This window comes from Octopus sinensis, linkage group LG14 (assembly GCF_006345805.1).
Source record: "Octopus sinensis linkage group LG14, ASM634580v1, whole genome shotgun sequence".
In the NCBI taxonomy this organism is placed as follows: domain Eukaryota; kingdom Metazoa; phylum Mollusca; class Cephalopoda; order Octopoda; family Octopodidae; genus Octopus; species Octopus sinensis.
Window position 1 is genome coordinate 46,814,899 of NC_043010.1, and position 15,763 is coordinate 46,830,661.

Sequence of the window (15,763 nt, forward strand, 5' to 3'; positions counted from 1 at the left end):
GAAAGGATTATTATATCTTCTGTATCACAGACTTTTTGCTTCCTATTTCTAACAAAAGGAAATGCTTATATATATGGAAATATGTTTGCACCTGGAGAGAATAAAAGAATAAACAGATTAAAAGGATAATGTAAATATCAACACAAAATGATTCTGTTGAAAAGCCTCATCAAATCTTACCAAGCAAATAATAGCATATTTAGAAAATACAGAAATATCTTTCTCTCATCTTTTATCTATATTTATTACCAAGAAATGTTGCAGTATGCAGAAACTTGGAAAGCCTCTCACATTGTTTTACAATAAAGTCAGTAGAGAAGAGAAGAGGCTCGTGACATCTGCAGACCCACCTAATCTGGAGAGATTTGTGTTGTTAGTTGTTCAAATCATTATGTCTGCAGGAAGAACATGGGTGAGGTAGGGGTTATAATTCTGCAGAAGAAGGATTGGATAAAATTCTTAGTGTAGGTTTGGGAACTGGAACACAGTAACAGTGACAGGAAAAAGAGAGAGAGATTTTTTTATTTTTTTATTTATCTGTTTCAGTCATTAGGCTATGGCCATGCTGGGGCACTGCCTTCAGGAAATTTCAGTCAACCTCAGTACTTATTTCTATTTTTTAAGCTAAATATAGGGACATAAACACACCAACACCAGTCATCAATTGGTGGGTGGAGACAAACACACACACACACACACACACACACACACACACACACACACACATACGATGAGCTTCTTTCAGTTTCCATCTACCAAATCCACTTACAAGGTTTTGGTCGGCCCAAGGTTATAGTAAAAGACACTTGCTGAAGGTGTCACAATGGGACTGAACCATGTGGTTGCAAAGTAAGCTTCTAACCACATGGGCCTTGAGGACAAGGGCAAGTAGCTATATTGTTCAAAGAAGTAATGGTCCTTATACATCTGTAAACTAGTCACCAAAGCATTTTGGTGAGTGAATCTTTGCTCATCAGTGGCTGTGTGGTAAGTAGCTTGGTTCTGGGTTCAGTCCCACTGTGTGGCACCTTGGTCAAGTGTCTTCTACTATAGCCTCAGGCCGACCAAAGCCTTGTGAGTGGATTTGGTAGATGGAAACTGAAAGAAGCTCGTCGTATATATGTATATATATATGTATGTGGGTCTGTATTTGTCCCCACAACATCGCTTGACAAACGATGCTGGTGTGTTTATGTCCCCGTAACTTAGTGGTTCAGCAAAAGAGACCGATAGAATAAATACTAGGCTTACAAAGAATAAGTCCTGGGGTCGATTCGCCCAACTAAAGGTGGTGCTCCAGCATGGCCACAGTCACATGACTGAAACAAGTAAAAGAGTAAAAGAGTCAAATAACTTTTGTTTTTGGATTCAGCTGAGGATATTTGTGAGAATAACAGAAACATCGTCCTCAGATGAGAACTATGTGAGTCTTACTTGAGCTTTGTAAAAGTAAATGACCATGGAATTGCACCTAAAAAGTTCCCTTCTAAGGCAGAAATCCAGGCATGGTTGTCCATGTATACCAGTGCAACAGTTGCCATGTATACCTGTCTTCCCTCTCCATGCCACCGACCTTGTCCAAGGGAAAGGCGAAGGCCAACACAATTGGGTACTAGTGACAACTGATTCCTACAGCTAAGTGAACTATAGCAACATGAAATAAAGTGTCTTGCTCAAGAACACAACACACAGCTCAGTCCAGGAATTGAACTCACAACCTCACAATTGTAAGCTTAACGCATTAACCACTGAACCATGTATCTCCACAACTTTGTAGTGTCAGTAACTGATAAAGGCTGAAGTATTTGGTTCTAAAGAGGAATCCTAGCCATTGGGATATAGATTTGGTAATGATATCTATATATGTGTGTGTGTGTGTGGAATCACCATGAAGAAAAATCATGAAAGATAGCTTTGAGAATTTCAGTTGTGTGTTGTTTATTATAAAGGAGAAGAGGTACCATACTTTTGTTGTATGCATTTGGTCGTTGAGACTTCAGTGCTGCTGAAATATAAGGAAACTTTCAAGAGCTTTGGACATGGAGTCAGTGTATATCTAACATGGTTAGAGAATATGTATGCATGTATTATATATGTATGTATGTATGTATGTATTTATTCTTTTACTTGTTTCAGTCATTTGATTGTGGCCATGCTGGAGCACCGCCTTTAGTCAAGCAAATCGACCCAGAACTTATTCTTTGGAAGCCTAGTACTTATTCTATCGGACTCTTTTGCCAAACTGCTAAGTTACAGGGATGTAAACACACCAGCATTGGTTTTCAAGCGATGTTGGGGGGGACAAACACAGACACACAAATATACACACACACATACACATATATATATATATATATACGACGGGCTTCTTTCAGTTTCCATCTACCAAATCCACTCACAAGGCTTTGGTCGACCCAAGGCTATAGTAGAAAACACTTGCCCAAGGTGCCAAAATGTGGGACTGAACCCAGAACCATGTGGTTGGTAATCAAGCTACTTACCACACAGCCACTCCTACACCTATGTATATATGTATGCGTGCATGTATGTATGCATGCATGTGTGTATGCATGTGTGTATGCATGAGTGTATGCATGTGTGTGTGTGTGTGTGTCTGAATTTGTGTTTGTCCCTCACCATCAGTTGACAACTAGTGCTGGTTTGTTTGTGTCAATGTAACTTGGTAGTTTGGTAAAAGACACTGATAGAATAAGTATCAGGCTTAAAAATATGCTAAGTACTGGGGGTGATTTGTTTGACTAAACCCCCCCACACACACACACACACCTGCTTGCGAAATTAACACACAAGTGGCTGAGCAGTCCACAGACACACAAACCCTTAGTGTAGTTCTCAGGGAAATTCAACATGACACAAAATGTGACAAGGCTGGCCCTTTGAATTACGTGCACAGCTCATTTTTGCCAGCTGAGTGGACTGGAGCAACGTGGAATAGAGTGTCTTGCTCAAGGACACAATGCACCAGTGGGACTCGAACTTATGACCAAATGAACATGAGCTGAACACTCTAATCACTGAGCCACAAGTCTTCACATGCAATGTAATTATAAGCCATCACAATGTCCCATTTTTTAATTTTGTAGGTTATCTTATCATTTCATATTTAATGGGAATATATAGGTGATGAGGGAATTCGAAAAGGTTGCAGTTTTCTAAAAGGATAGGAAGAGGGAAAAGTACACACAACATGAATTTTTATAAGTGCACACTGGCATAATGAAACTAGGTGAAAATAATTGCATTTAGTTTATAGTCTTTTGTAAAATGTCAAATAAGCACAAATATAGCCAACCATCTATATATTTCAGATTAATAAGGTTGATAAAGTCTTCAAATATGTTAATTTTAATTCTTCATCAGGTTGACATTTAAGTCTTTATTAACCCTTAATGACCTCTGAAAACTATGAAGGCGAAAATTCTCATGGAACACTGAGGAATAATTATCGACCGAAATCAACATACATGAATACATGCCAAAATACAATATCAGCACTCTTATGAACTAAATGGATTAATGAGGGTATGTAACAGCAGTCTGTTAAAGACTTGGTGTGATGAAGCAACAAGATGAGAGTGAGAAAATAGTAGATAGAGATAAAGGTTGTGATTTATGACATCATTCAAATAACAGCTACCAAAAATAATATAAAGAAAAGAAAAAGACAAAATAGAAGCAAAAAAACTATAAAAGAAGGCAAACTTTTATATTGGATTTTTATTACCAGAACTTTTCTAACCAAGACAATTTTATACACACGTACACCTTACACGTGTGTGTGTGTTTGGATGTGTGCACGTGCATGGATGCATGTGCGCATGAGAGATAGAGGGGGAGAGAAAGAGACAGACAGAGAGTGTGTGCGTGTTTTATGTTACTAATGTTGGGTGCAAAACAATTTATAGTTCTATATTTAAGAGATGAGGAATTATGTTCATTATTTACATTTGACGGATATTTGTCCTCATCTGAAAGAGGCTGGAGGGTATATCAGCCGAAACGTTGTGTTAACAACAAACAAGATGAGGACAAATATCCGTCAAATGTAAATAATGTAAAAAAAACAATTTATGTTGTGAACTCTTATGTAAATGAAAAAGGATGATGACAATAATGATGATGATGATGATACCTTATATGTGAACCAATGATGGAAACTCTAAAGTAATTACTTGATTTGTTATAAATAACAGCCAGATTTCTTTAAAATCTCAACTCAGTGCTTTCAATAAAAAAAGATACACTGGATAACATAGTTTCAGATATATTCTAGATATATATTAGACTAGGCTAAAAGATTGGGTGGTCACTGTTGAAATGCTTTTTGATCATAAGTCTGCTGATGTAGTACAGCATGCCACATTACATCATGTCAGGTGAGATTTGAGGAAAACTTGATATACACTCAGTAAACTATTTATAATACACCAACAAGGCAAAGTCAGGATTTACCCATCAGGTGGAATACATTGGAATTGTTTACTTTAAATCGACAGGTCTTCTCTAGGACTTCATATTGCCAAACATCTCGGTCAACAGTCCACTGTCATTTCTTCCGTGAGCCCCTTCATCCTAAGATCAGTCCTCACCACTTCATCCTGTTTTCCTCAGTCTCCCTCTTCCACAGGTACCATCCACTTTCAGCCACAGGCACTTCTGTATACAGCTATCTTCACGCATATGCATCACATGTCCAAACCAATGCAGTCTCCTCTCCTGCATACCACATTTAATCCCTCTTACACCTAACTTTTCTCTCAATACAGTTGTGCTTTGTCAGTAATGCACACTGATGTTGCAATTTCAATGGAGCATACTACTTCATTCATCTCCAGCCTGCGCATGTCCTCCACAGTCAGAGCCCATGTAACATAACCATTCTCACACAAGCATCATACAATCTACCTTTCACTCTGAGAGAGTCCTTTTGCTACCAACAGAGATAGTAGTTCTCTGAACTTCCTCCACCCTATTCTTATTCTAGAAACAATAGTTTCAGAGCATCCACCACTGTCGCTAATTCGGTCACCTAAATGGCAGAAACTATCTACTGCCTCAAAAGAGTCTCCTGGGCATTTGAGAGGGTTTAAGTCTCTTATGCTCTTAGTACTTACTGTTCTTGCACATTTGCCACATTAGGTGTTTCGTTCATAAACACACACATCGCCCGGTCTGAGATTCGAACCCACGATCCCTCGACCGTGAGTCCACTGCTCTAACCACTAGGCCATGTACCTTTGCAATTGATATTAATTATTTATCAATTATGTAGTCTTGGAATTATTGATGTTTATTTCTAAAGAAATAGTTGTTTAAAATATAAAATCATGAAGCATCCATGAAATTTTTATTTTCCTGCTTTTTATTCTCTCTATATATGTGTGTGTATGTATATGCATATCAGATGATTCAAAATAATATTTCTTACCAAATATCCATAAATATCAGGTGGCTGATCGTAAAATAAGTTATTCAGAACCTCTTCAATTTTTTGCGGAACTTTATTCTTTTGATAATACTCCACAGCTTGGCGCTTGAGATCATCACGTCCATATCTAAGATATGAATATTTACTTTTTGCTGTTTTCCCTTTATCTTCTTCCGTCGAAGGTGATTCCTTGACAAAGAAAGAAAGATTATCATTAGGATTTATTGAGAAGAAAAATTGGGAGAAATAAAAGAATTATAAGAGAGAGAGAGTAATCAAGCAAACTGTCTCAACTTGAACCCAAGTTTTGTTGTTTACCATGACACAGGGAGTGTCATGATTCTCTTGCCTTTTGAGATTTGACTTCTGTAGGAAGTGCAACTTGTTTTTTTTTTTTTGCAACAATCTCTGTTGCAGGAGCCAGCAACAAATCTGATATTATTTTTTTAATATCATCAAATGCCTTTTGACAATTATTTGACCAATTCCACTTCATTTCCTTTTTTAGAAAATTATTTAGTGGAGCACTCAATTCATACATATTTGGTATATAATTTTGATAATTTGCTAAACCTAGAAAAGCTTGTAAGGTGATTACATTAGTTGGAGAAGGCATTCCTGTTGATAATTTATCTGAAATACTTAATTTTAGGTAAGAAAAATTCACATTTTTCCACACTCATTGTGAAACTAATCTCTTATTTTTCCAAAAACACATTTTACATGCTCGACATGCTAATCAGAAGATTCACTTATAATTAATATATCATCCAGGTATGGAGTTGTGAATTCAGTCTGCTAACATTGCATCCATAGCCTGTTGAAAAATTGCAGGTGCAACCTTTAGACCAAATGGTAATCTATTATATTTATATAGTTCTTTATGAGTATACACTGTTAGGTATTTTGAGCATTCCTCATCTACTCTAATTTGTAGGTACACATCAGAGAGATCCAGTTTTGAAAATATCTTGCCCCCATTTAACTTCACAAAAATATCCTCTGGAGTAGGTAGCAGATAGTGACACATTTTCAGATATTCATTCAAGCCAGTGGAAAAATCAGCACATACCTTGATTTTGTTATTCATTTTTTAATATGCCCTGTTGAACTACCCATATTGCATTGTTTATTTTTACATACATATACTTTCATTTTGGGGTGTTGTCACAACTTTCCATGGAGCAAATCTTTTCAGAAGAATTTGCTTTTTCCAACCTTTTTTTGCTTCACTATGTAGTGCAAGCTTTTATGTTCTATTTTTTGAAAACTAAAACATTTTCAAGTTTTAAATGGATCGACTTTCTTAAAATGCAGACCTCCACACCCATATCATGGGTTAGGTCATAACATTCTTTTTTCTTTGTTCCCTGATGCAAGTTGATAATTCTTTGACATTCCTCCTGTAGGGTTAAATTCTGGTCCTCCTGTTCTAGTTTTGTAAGAATCTGTGCATGTATTTCTGCATCTTTGTTTGCCATCAAACCTTGCACAAAGATGAGGCATTTAAACATGTCAGGAGATAATTCTTTCAGTTTAAATTTTTCGCACATTTTATTTATGATTCCAGCATAACTGACAAAATCATCGTCCTCTTCTTTTACTAAGTTCAAGCACTCCCAGTGAGTGTTAAACAGGGAACTCTTATCACTGAACATTTTGTATAGCAATTCAATTGCAGTATTTCTCATTTTCTGAAGGACCTAGTATCTGTAACAGTAGTCTCACTTTTTCATCATCTGCCCAACACTTGCAATCTTCCTTGAACATTTCTTTGTATCTTCTGAAGTATGCCAAAAACGTTATAACTGTATTCAGTTATAGCATTTGCTATGCCTTCTGGCGAAAATGGACTTGGAGCATTTCCTGACTTCAACATCAGCTCCAGCAACTGATTGTGTTGTAGTTGTTGGTGCAACTCCTGTTGCACCAACACACTACTACTTATACAAGTTCATCTAGTCCATTGTCACCAACACACACACACACATATATATATAATAAATAAATAATATATATCTGTGTTAACTTGACCTGTTTTCCATTTTCTCCTCGTTGTTTACATATTTCCTATCATTTGCACCATTGGTGACGTGCTGTACCCATATATATCGTGGCACTCTACCAGTTATGACAACGAGAATTCCAGTTGATCTGATCAACAGAACAGTCTGCTCATGAACTTAACGTGTAAGTAGCTGAGCACTCCACAGACACGTGTACCCTTAATGTAGTTCTTGGGGAGATTCAGCATGACACAGAGTGTGACAAGGCTGGCCCTTTGAAAATATAGGTACAACAGAAATAGGCAGAAAGACTGAGAGAAAGTTGTGGTGAAAGAGTACAGCAGGGTTCGTCACCACCTCCTGCCAGAGCCTCGTGGAGCTTTATGTGTTTTCGCTCAACAAACACTCACAACGCCCGGTCTGGGAATTGAAACTGCAATCCTATGACCACAAGTCCGCTGCCTTAACCACTGGACCATTGCACCTCCACATATATATATATATACATATTATATATTATTTATTATTTAATTGAATGCAACGCATCCATTTCCAAGTATATATATATACACACACACACACACACAAACATAATTACATAGAAATGGAAACAATCTAGCGGAGAAAGAAAGATGTTCATCTTATTGTTGAAAGGAGTAAGTTGGAAGTTATAGGTATCTTGATAGTGAGTTAGAGAAAAGAAGAAAAGAACAGTATGATTTCTTCAAAAGAAAGTTATGCCAAGCTAGCAGGAACTAGCTTTTGTCGTTTATGCATATAGTAGTAATAAATACCTATGTTAGAAAAAGAAACAAGCCAGTGGAGAAAAAAAGATGTTCGTCTTACTTTTGAAAGTTTGAAACCCAAGTAATGGGTCAAAATGTCAAGCATGCCCCTACCATCTCTGTCAACAACTACAAGCTGGAGGTAGTCTATCAATTCACCTATCTCGGCTCTACCATCGTTGATAACCTCTCCATAGACCCTGAGATCAACAGGCAGATCAGACAAGTATCTTCCACATTTGCCAGGCTCACAAAGAGTCTGGGAAAACAAAAAACTGGCTGCAAACACCAAAATTGTTGTCTATAAGGCATACGTCCTTAGTGCACTACTTTATGGCAGTGAGATGTGGAGCCTATACTATAGACAGGAGCAGCATCTCAACGTCTTTCACCTTCGCAATTTAAGACACATCTTGGATATCAAGTGGACCAACCACATCACCAACACAGAAGTCCTCAACCAAACCAAGATATCCAGCATACATATGTTGCTCCAGCAGTGTTGTTTGCACTGGCTTGATCATGTTCATCGCATGCCAGACAGAGGGATCCCAAAACCCCTCCTGTATGAGGAATTGGCTATAGGCACAAGATTACAAGGACATCTTCACTTCAAAGATGGCTGTAAGAGAGATATGAAGTCACTTGATCTGGACGTCTGGAGATGAGAGGATGTTGCAAATGATCTCCCACACTGGAAGCAAATACTGCGAAAGGGAATGAAGAAAGCAGAAGAAAAACAAGTACATGCCCTTAGAGAAAAGTGTACTCAATGGAAGGAAAAGTCAGCAGCACTGGCAGAGAACTCCTTCAAATGCAGTCGCTGTATGTGTGACTGACACTCCTGTGTGGGCCTGTACAGCCACAACAGAGGCTGCACCACCATCAGCAGCTGCCTGCCATGGTTTCTTTGGGCGCAGATCCATGGCCTCTTGAGACCAACAGATGCCTGCTACTAATTACATAATCTTTTCTACTGTAGGCACAAGGCCTGAAATTTGGGGGCAGGGAGTAAGTTGATTACATTGACCCCAGTGCTCAACTAGTATTTATTTTATCAACCCTGAAAGGATGAAAGGCAAAGTTGACCCCAGTGGCATTTGAACTCAGAATGTAAAGAGGAACAAAATGCTGTTAAGCATTTCACCCAGCAAGCTAACGATACTTCTAGTTCACCGCCTTTATATATATATATAATTACATAATGCATACATATGTGTGAGTGTGTTTGTGGTTGAGAGAGAGACAAAGAAAAAAGAAACACATATTCTGCTGTCTTTTTTTATCCTTTTCCATGGGAGAGAAGGGGGTTTAAAAATTTCTCTCTTGAATTTTTGAGTAACACAGGCAGTTTTCATTTTAAGGTCATCATCGAATGGAATGTCTCTCAATAGTTGAAGTGAAATTGTGTGACAGAGATTTACCCTGACAAATCATTTTTTTCATTGAAATGTCATGTAACAATGAAATTTTTCTTTTAAACTTGAAGTGATTCTGCTAAAAAAATATCTGTAACAGAAATTGTTCAGCAACTTCTGGCTTTTCACACTCAGTGACATAGTGGTGGACTAGTATCGTAGCTAGATCTGTAAACCATAAGCAACAAGCTTGAAAAAAAAACTATAAGGCGGTATCAGAGATCAGTATCAAGTAGTGAGAAGAGAAGCTAGGCATCAAGTATACATAAGTATAAACTAATATAAATTTCTCAGCTGTTTGTTATTCTGATGAGAGATCTATTTCGCCTATATCTGACCTAATCTAGCACAGCCCAGATGCATTTCTAAGTTGGACATTACAATACCATCTCACAGCTTATTTCTTCACATAAGCATTGTTGGTTGATTAACATGAACAATGAGGCCCACAGAATCCTATAGCCTCACATGGCTGCATGACACCAGCAATGCCCATAACTACAATTTCACAGGTGTCATTTACATCAGTGCTACTCAAAGTGGTGGTCCACAGACCAGTGCCAGTATGCAGCCAGTTTCCAGAAAAGAAAGAAACATTATAAAATGCTTATGTAATATTGTATTATTTGTTTGCAAAATAAATATAAGATAAAGAAATTGTCAACTTTTATTATATTTATTATATATATTGTTTCCAGTATAAATTAATATTACTAAGAAATATTACCGGTCCTTAGTACATTGGAAGAAAAAAAACTGCTGGTGTGCCACATCAGCTAGTATGAGAAGCATTGATTAACATGCCACTGGCACCAGCCATGACTACGGTTTCACTGGCTTGATGAGTTTTCTCAAGTACAGCGTATCACCAACGGTCTCCGTCACTTGTCATCACCTCCATGGGGCCCAACATGCTTCACCACTTTGTACCATGTCTTGCTGAGTCTACCCCTTCCACAGGTTCCCTCCATAGTTAGAGATCTGCACTTCTTTACACAGCTATCCTCATCCATATGCATCACATGACCAACCAGCACATTTGTCTCCCTTGCACACCACATCTGATGCCTCTTGAGCCTAGCTTTTCTCTCAAGACACGCTGTCACACATGCACATCTTGTGAAACACACTAGCTTCATTTCTTTCAAGCCTTTGCATGACCTCTGCACTCAAAGCCCGTGTTTTACAAACAGTCTGCCTTTCATTCTGAGGGAGAAGCTCTTTGAACTTTTCCCAGTCTATTCTTATTCTAGCAGCTACGCTCTCAGAGTATCCACCTCCACTGCTGATTTGGTCACCTAGATAATGGAAACTATCATCTACTTCTAGGTATCCCCACTGGCATTTGATGGAGTCTATTTTCTTTCTCATATCACTTCCATACCTCTTTCTCATCAGTGTCAGTAAAAGAAAGTGTGTCAAGATTATTCCATAGACACTTCTCTCCAACTTAGTCTCAATTATCTCTCATACTCTGTCTTGCAATCCAGAATCTCTCACCTCTATGTTGCAGAACATATGTAAGCCCTTCACTTTCTGCTTCTGCCCTTGTTATGTATACTTGATGCTAGCTTCTCTTCTAACTACTTGATACTGATCTCTGATGCTTCCCTTCTTATTGCTTTATTTTTTTTTTCAAGCTTATTGCTTATGTTTTACAGATCTAACTACAATACTAGTCCACTACTATGTCACTTTCTGTCAAGTAGGAACCTTGCAACAATCATAGATCTGGTCCATAGCACCTCAACAATTTAGTCTGTACAATGTTCACATATACAAACATGCAAACAAATGCAAATGCACACATACATAAGAAAAACATCCAGATTTCCACATGCAATGACATATATGCATGAAACCACATATAATAATGTACGGTTACATATATACATATATATAAATACAAACATGACTACCTCGTCAATGAAAGAGCCTCGTTTCTGAAGTAAAGACTGGCTTTTTCTTTATATAAGAGAAATTTGAAAAACAAGACTGAAAGACCATACATCACTCATACAAATATATATATATATATATATATATATATACATTTGTATGGATATCAAGAGTTGGCAGTGAAACTATGGTTTCTGTTCATATTATCTTTCGAGATATATTCTAAGCTGTAACACCTGCAATAAGATATTTTTGTTGTTCCTACAAGAAGATCGTGAATTGGTAAACAAAGAGTAAATGTCAGGGAAATAGCAGATGAAGTTTCTTGTTGGTATTTTCTGGGTGGTGGTGGTGGTGGTGGCAGCAGTGGTGGTGATGGTGTTGTGGTTAGTAGCTAACTAGATTTGCTCTTGATAGATTGAAAAAGTTCATAAATGTGTGCATGCGTGTGTATACTCACGTACAAACACTTCAATATACACATTGTATATATCAAAAACATACACACACAAACACACACATGTACATATATATATATATATGAACTTCATATATGTACATATACAGACAACTTGGGATTGAGAGGTATCTTTAGTTTTGTCAAGGATATCACAACCTTTCTAGTGATAGTGCTTTGATAAAATGCACCCAGTACACTCTGCAAGGCATTTGGTGATAGTAAGGGCATCTGATTATAGAAACCAAATCAGACATGAAAAGTGAAAGTGAGACATGGTCCTCTAATCCATCTAGGAGAGGAGGGAGAGGTGGAAGAAGAGGAGCAGTGGGAGGGAGGGGTGGAAGAGGTGTGGAGAAGGAAGAGGGGGAACAGGGGAAGCAGGAGAATGTAGGATGAGGAAGAGAAAGGAGGGTATGGGAGGAGTAGGAGGAAAAGGAAGTGGAGGGAAGAGAGGAGGAGGAGGGAGAAAGAAAAGGAGGAGAAGGAAGATATACACATACAATCACACAAACATACTGCTTCATTAACCGTTTGAATAATTTGTTTTGTACTTTGAGTATTTTCAAAACCCATCTCACTAGAAATCTGAACATTTCAAAATGAATTTAAAGCACAATGTAGGTCATTTGTGACAGATTCAAACACATCATCTTCAGTTAGCATTCTTTGTTGTCTTGTGTTGAGAAAATCTTCCATAAGCACATTTTGAAAATTTCGAAACAAGTTAGTGGTTCAGAAAGAGTGCAAAACTGTAGAATATAAGCAAATAAAGTTCTGAGTTGGCTCCCTGTATGACTAAGAGAGGCTTCAACCAAGCAATTGTGCCATTCTTGATCGTCTACCAAGGGATTTAAAGCCTGACACGCCTCTTTTTTTATTCTTTTATTTGTTTCAGTCATTTGACTGTGGCCATGCTGAAGCACCGCCTTTAGTTGAGCAAATTGACCCCAGGACTTATTCTTTGTAAGCCTAGTACTTATTCCATCAGTCTCTTTTGCTGAACCGCTAAGTTACAGAGATGTAAACACACCACCATCAAGCGATGTTGGGGGGACAAACACAAACACACATATATATATACATATATACGACGGGCTTCTTTCAGTTTCCGTTCACCAAATCCACTCACAAGACTTTGGTAGGCCGGAGGCTATAGTAGAAGACACTTGCCCAAGGTGCCACGCAATGGGAATGAACCCAGAACCATGTGGTTGGTAATCAAACTATGTACTACACAGCCACTCCTGCGCCTGTTTGAAAGTTTCACAAATATTACTATTTATGGTGAGAAGGTCATTGAAACTTGTTGCTCCAACTCTGTTGTGCAATAAAAGCCACAAATAGAAAGTTCTCCTCAAGATGGATTGACACTGTATATTCGCCCGATGGTTACCCATGCCAGCACAGAAAACGGACATTAAATGTTGATTATGATGATTATATATAACCAGAGAGGTCAGCAGAATGTATTTCAATAGCAAACACAAAGAAAGACATACTAAATACCGTACAAGATAAATTCTTCAGTTATTTAAATTATCTTAACCTTGAGAAGATAAACAAATATCTCATGGCAATCCACTGAGGATCTCTTCGATTTGACTCAGATTTTTAAATTAATTTTTTAACTAAACAGTTTGAAACTTCGTATACTTGTATAATTTCTCACGCTGAACACGGTTTACTTTCAACATTTTTAACAAATGAGAAGGAGAGATTAATTCAATCAACAATTTTCCAAAATTAACATGCCATTATGGAAAAGACGATCTATTTCTTCAAGAGGCAAAGGGATAGCGGTGAATTCTTGGCTATGTCAAGGCAATACTGTACTGATGATGCCAATTAAAAGATAAGCTAGGGGATTATACAGCTGAAATTAAATAGATAAAAACCATTACAGCAAATTAGAAGCTAATGTTTGAAGGAATGCATCCAGAAATAGTATACATTCTTCTATCATAGATCTCTTATTGATTAGACTGAAACGTATTACTTCTACTCAGGTGTTGATGAGGTAATAATTAAGTTATTTATGTTCACAAAATATCTTATAATTATAGTTGCATTCATGGTTGTCTCTGGCCGATAGGCTGTGCGCACCATTGGACGTTTCTACTGAAGCACAAACCTAACTAAAAATAAAAACATAAAATAGAGCAAAATCTCTTTGCACAAAAAAAAACCCCCAAGATGAACAATGTAGAAGTTAGCTATTGTTTCTGAGGTAAACAGGTACAAAAAATAGGATGTCTATAACAGGAGAAACTGTCTGTCAATGACTATCAGGGATCTTTTCGGTTTGAACAGCAGTTTTTTCTAGCAGTGTCATATGAAATTGTCACCCATAATTATGACCCTAGTATCGATCTATTGCATATCAATCTGGGTTAGGGTTAGGAGTGGGGGGAAGGGTATCTTTTTTCTTCACAAATGTAAATCAACCCAATCTGTTTCTTAAACGAGGGACATACTCATACGGCACAGAATGTTTTTTACCTCAATGGACATCATTGATTGGTTGAAATTGCAGAAATTGAAGAAGAAAAAAACAACAAATATCTTACAAACTATAGAATTTTCTCAATAAAGCCAAGAGAAATAGATGTTTTATAAACACATTCTACCAGTATACGAAGTTTAAAATTTTTTAGTTACCTAGAAATTATGTTAAAAACTGCCGTTCAAACCGAAAAGATCCACTATGAGAAGCAAACAACAAGAACTACTGATTCCCTATGAAAGTTGGGTTGAGCAAGGAATAATCACTATACATTTGTGTGAACCTTTCTTATCATGGAAGCCATCATAGGAAAGGTTCTTGTGTCAGCTACTTTGGAGGTTATATCACTTACTACAAAGATGGACATTATTTGATCCTTTCACCCGCACGATTTTCACCAAAAAGTTACCTATATTTCATTCTCTTGAAAAATATCAGTCGATAAAAGTCAAGGGGCACATCACCAAATATAGTTCTAAACTGAAGGTCTTGTTATATGCCTACAAAGTCAGAAAACAGCACAGCTCCCATGACTTTCGGAAACATTTTTTCACGCTCAGGGTTGCTGAAGCGTGGAATAAACTGCCTGCATCAGTTGTTGACCGCCATGACACTGCATCCTTTAAGGCCCTCATGCTTCCCGAAATCCGTCGAAACTACACCTGATTATATATACACTTTAGATGAGTTGTAGTGCACCTGAGCACTGTACACAATTATTATTATTATTATTATTATTATTTAATCCCTGCAGTACGTCATGATCGAAAATCACGCCCCAACAACAAAGTTGGAAACCACTAGTTTCCAAGCGGAGTGTCGCAATATCCTACAATATCGTACACTATCTTTAGGAGTGTCCCGAAATTTTAAATTTAAATAGCATAATTTACATAAATAATGTCAAAGTCAGTATTCTAAAACAGAAGGATACTGACAGAATGAGGAAAAAGCACTGAAGGTATAACCCGTCGTGGGTTATACGGCCATTTGGCTTCTCGAAATAGCAGCCATATTACATAACATACAAAACTGTCTTTAAAAGAGAAGGACACGTTGGATACTGTTTCCTAGATGTACAGTGTCTGAAAATAAGATAGGCTGGTTGTAGCGGGAGCACCTTCGATCAGAGAGCTGCTCTTTCAAAGGTGATCTGAACGAAAGGACACGTACATTTTAGGTAGCGCATATTTAAACACACACGCACAAATACATGTACCTGTACGTGTTGTGTGTTTGTGTT

At 37.5% G+C, this 15,763-nt stretch overlaps 1 protein-coding gene across 3 annotated transcripts in view; it reads right to left on the reverse strand.

The window, feature by feature from the left end:
* Nucleotides 1–15,763, reverse strand: part of LOC115219336 (enolase 4-like) — a 179,093-nt gene that overhangs the window by 162,751 nt on the left and 579 nt on the right. For 2 of the 3 annotated variants that reach the window (XM_029789497.2, XM_036508984.1), the window contains exon 2: nt 5,450–5,638. In XM_029789497.2, coding sequence (XP_029645357.1) covers nt 5,450–5,638 — 189 coding nt within the window. Of the gene's footprint in view, nt 1–5,449; nt 5,639–15,548; nt 15,702–15,763 lie in introns of those variants that run through there. The other variant, XM_036508983.1, reaches the window with a different exon arrangement.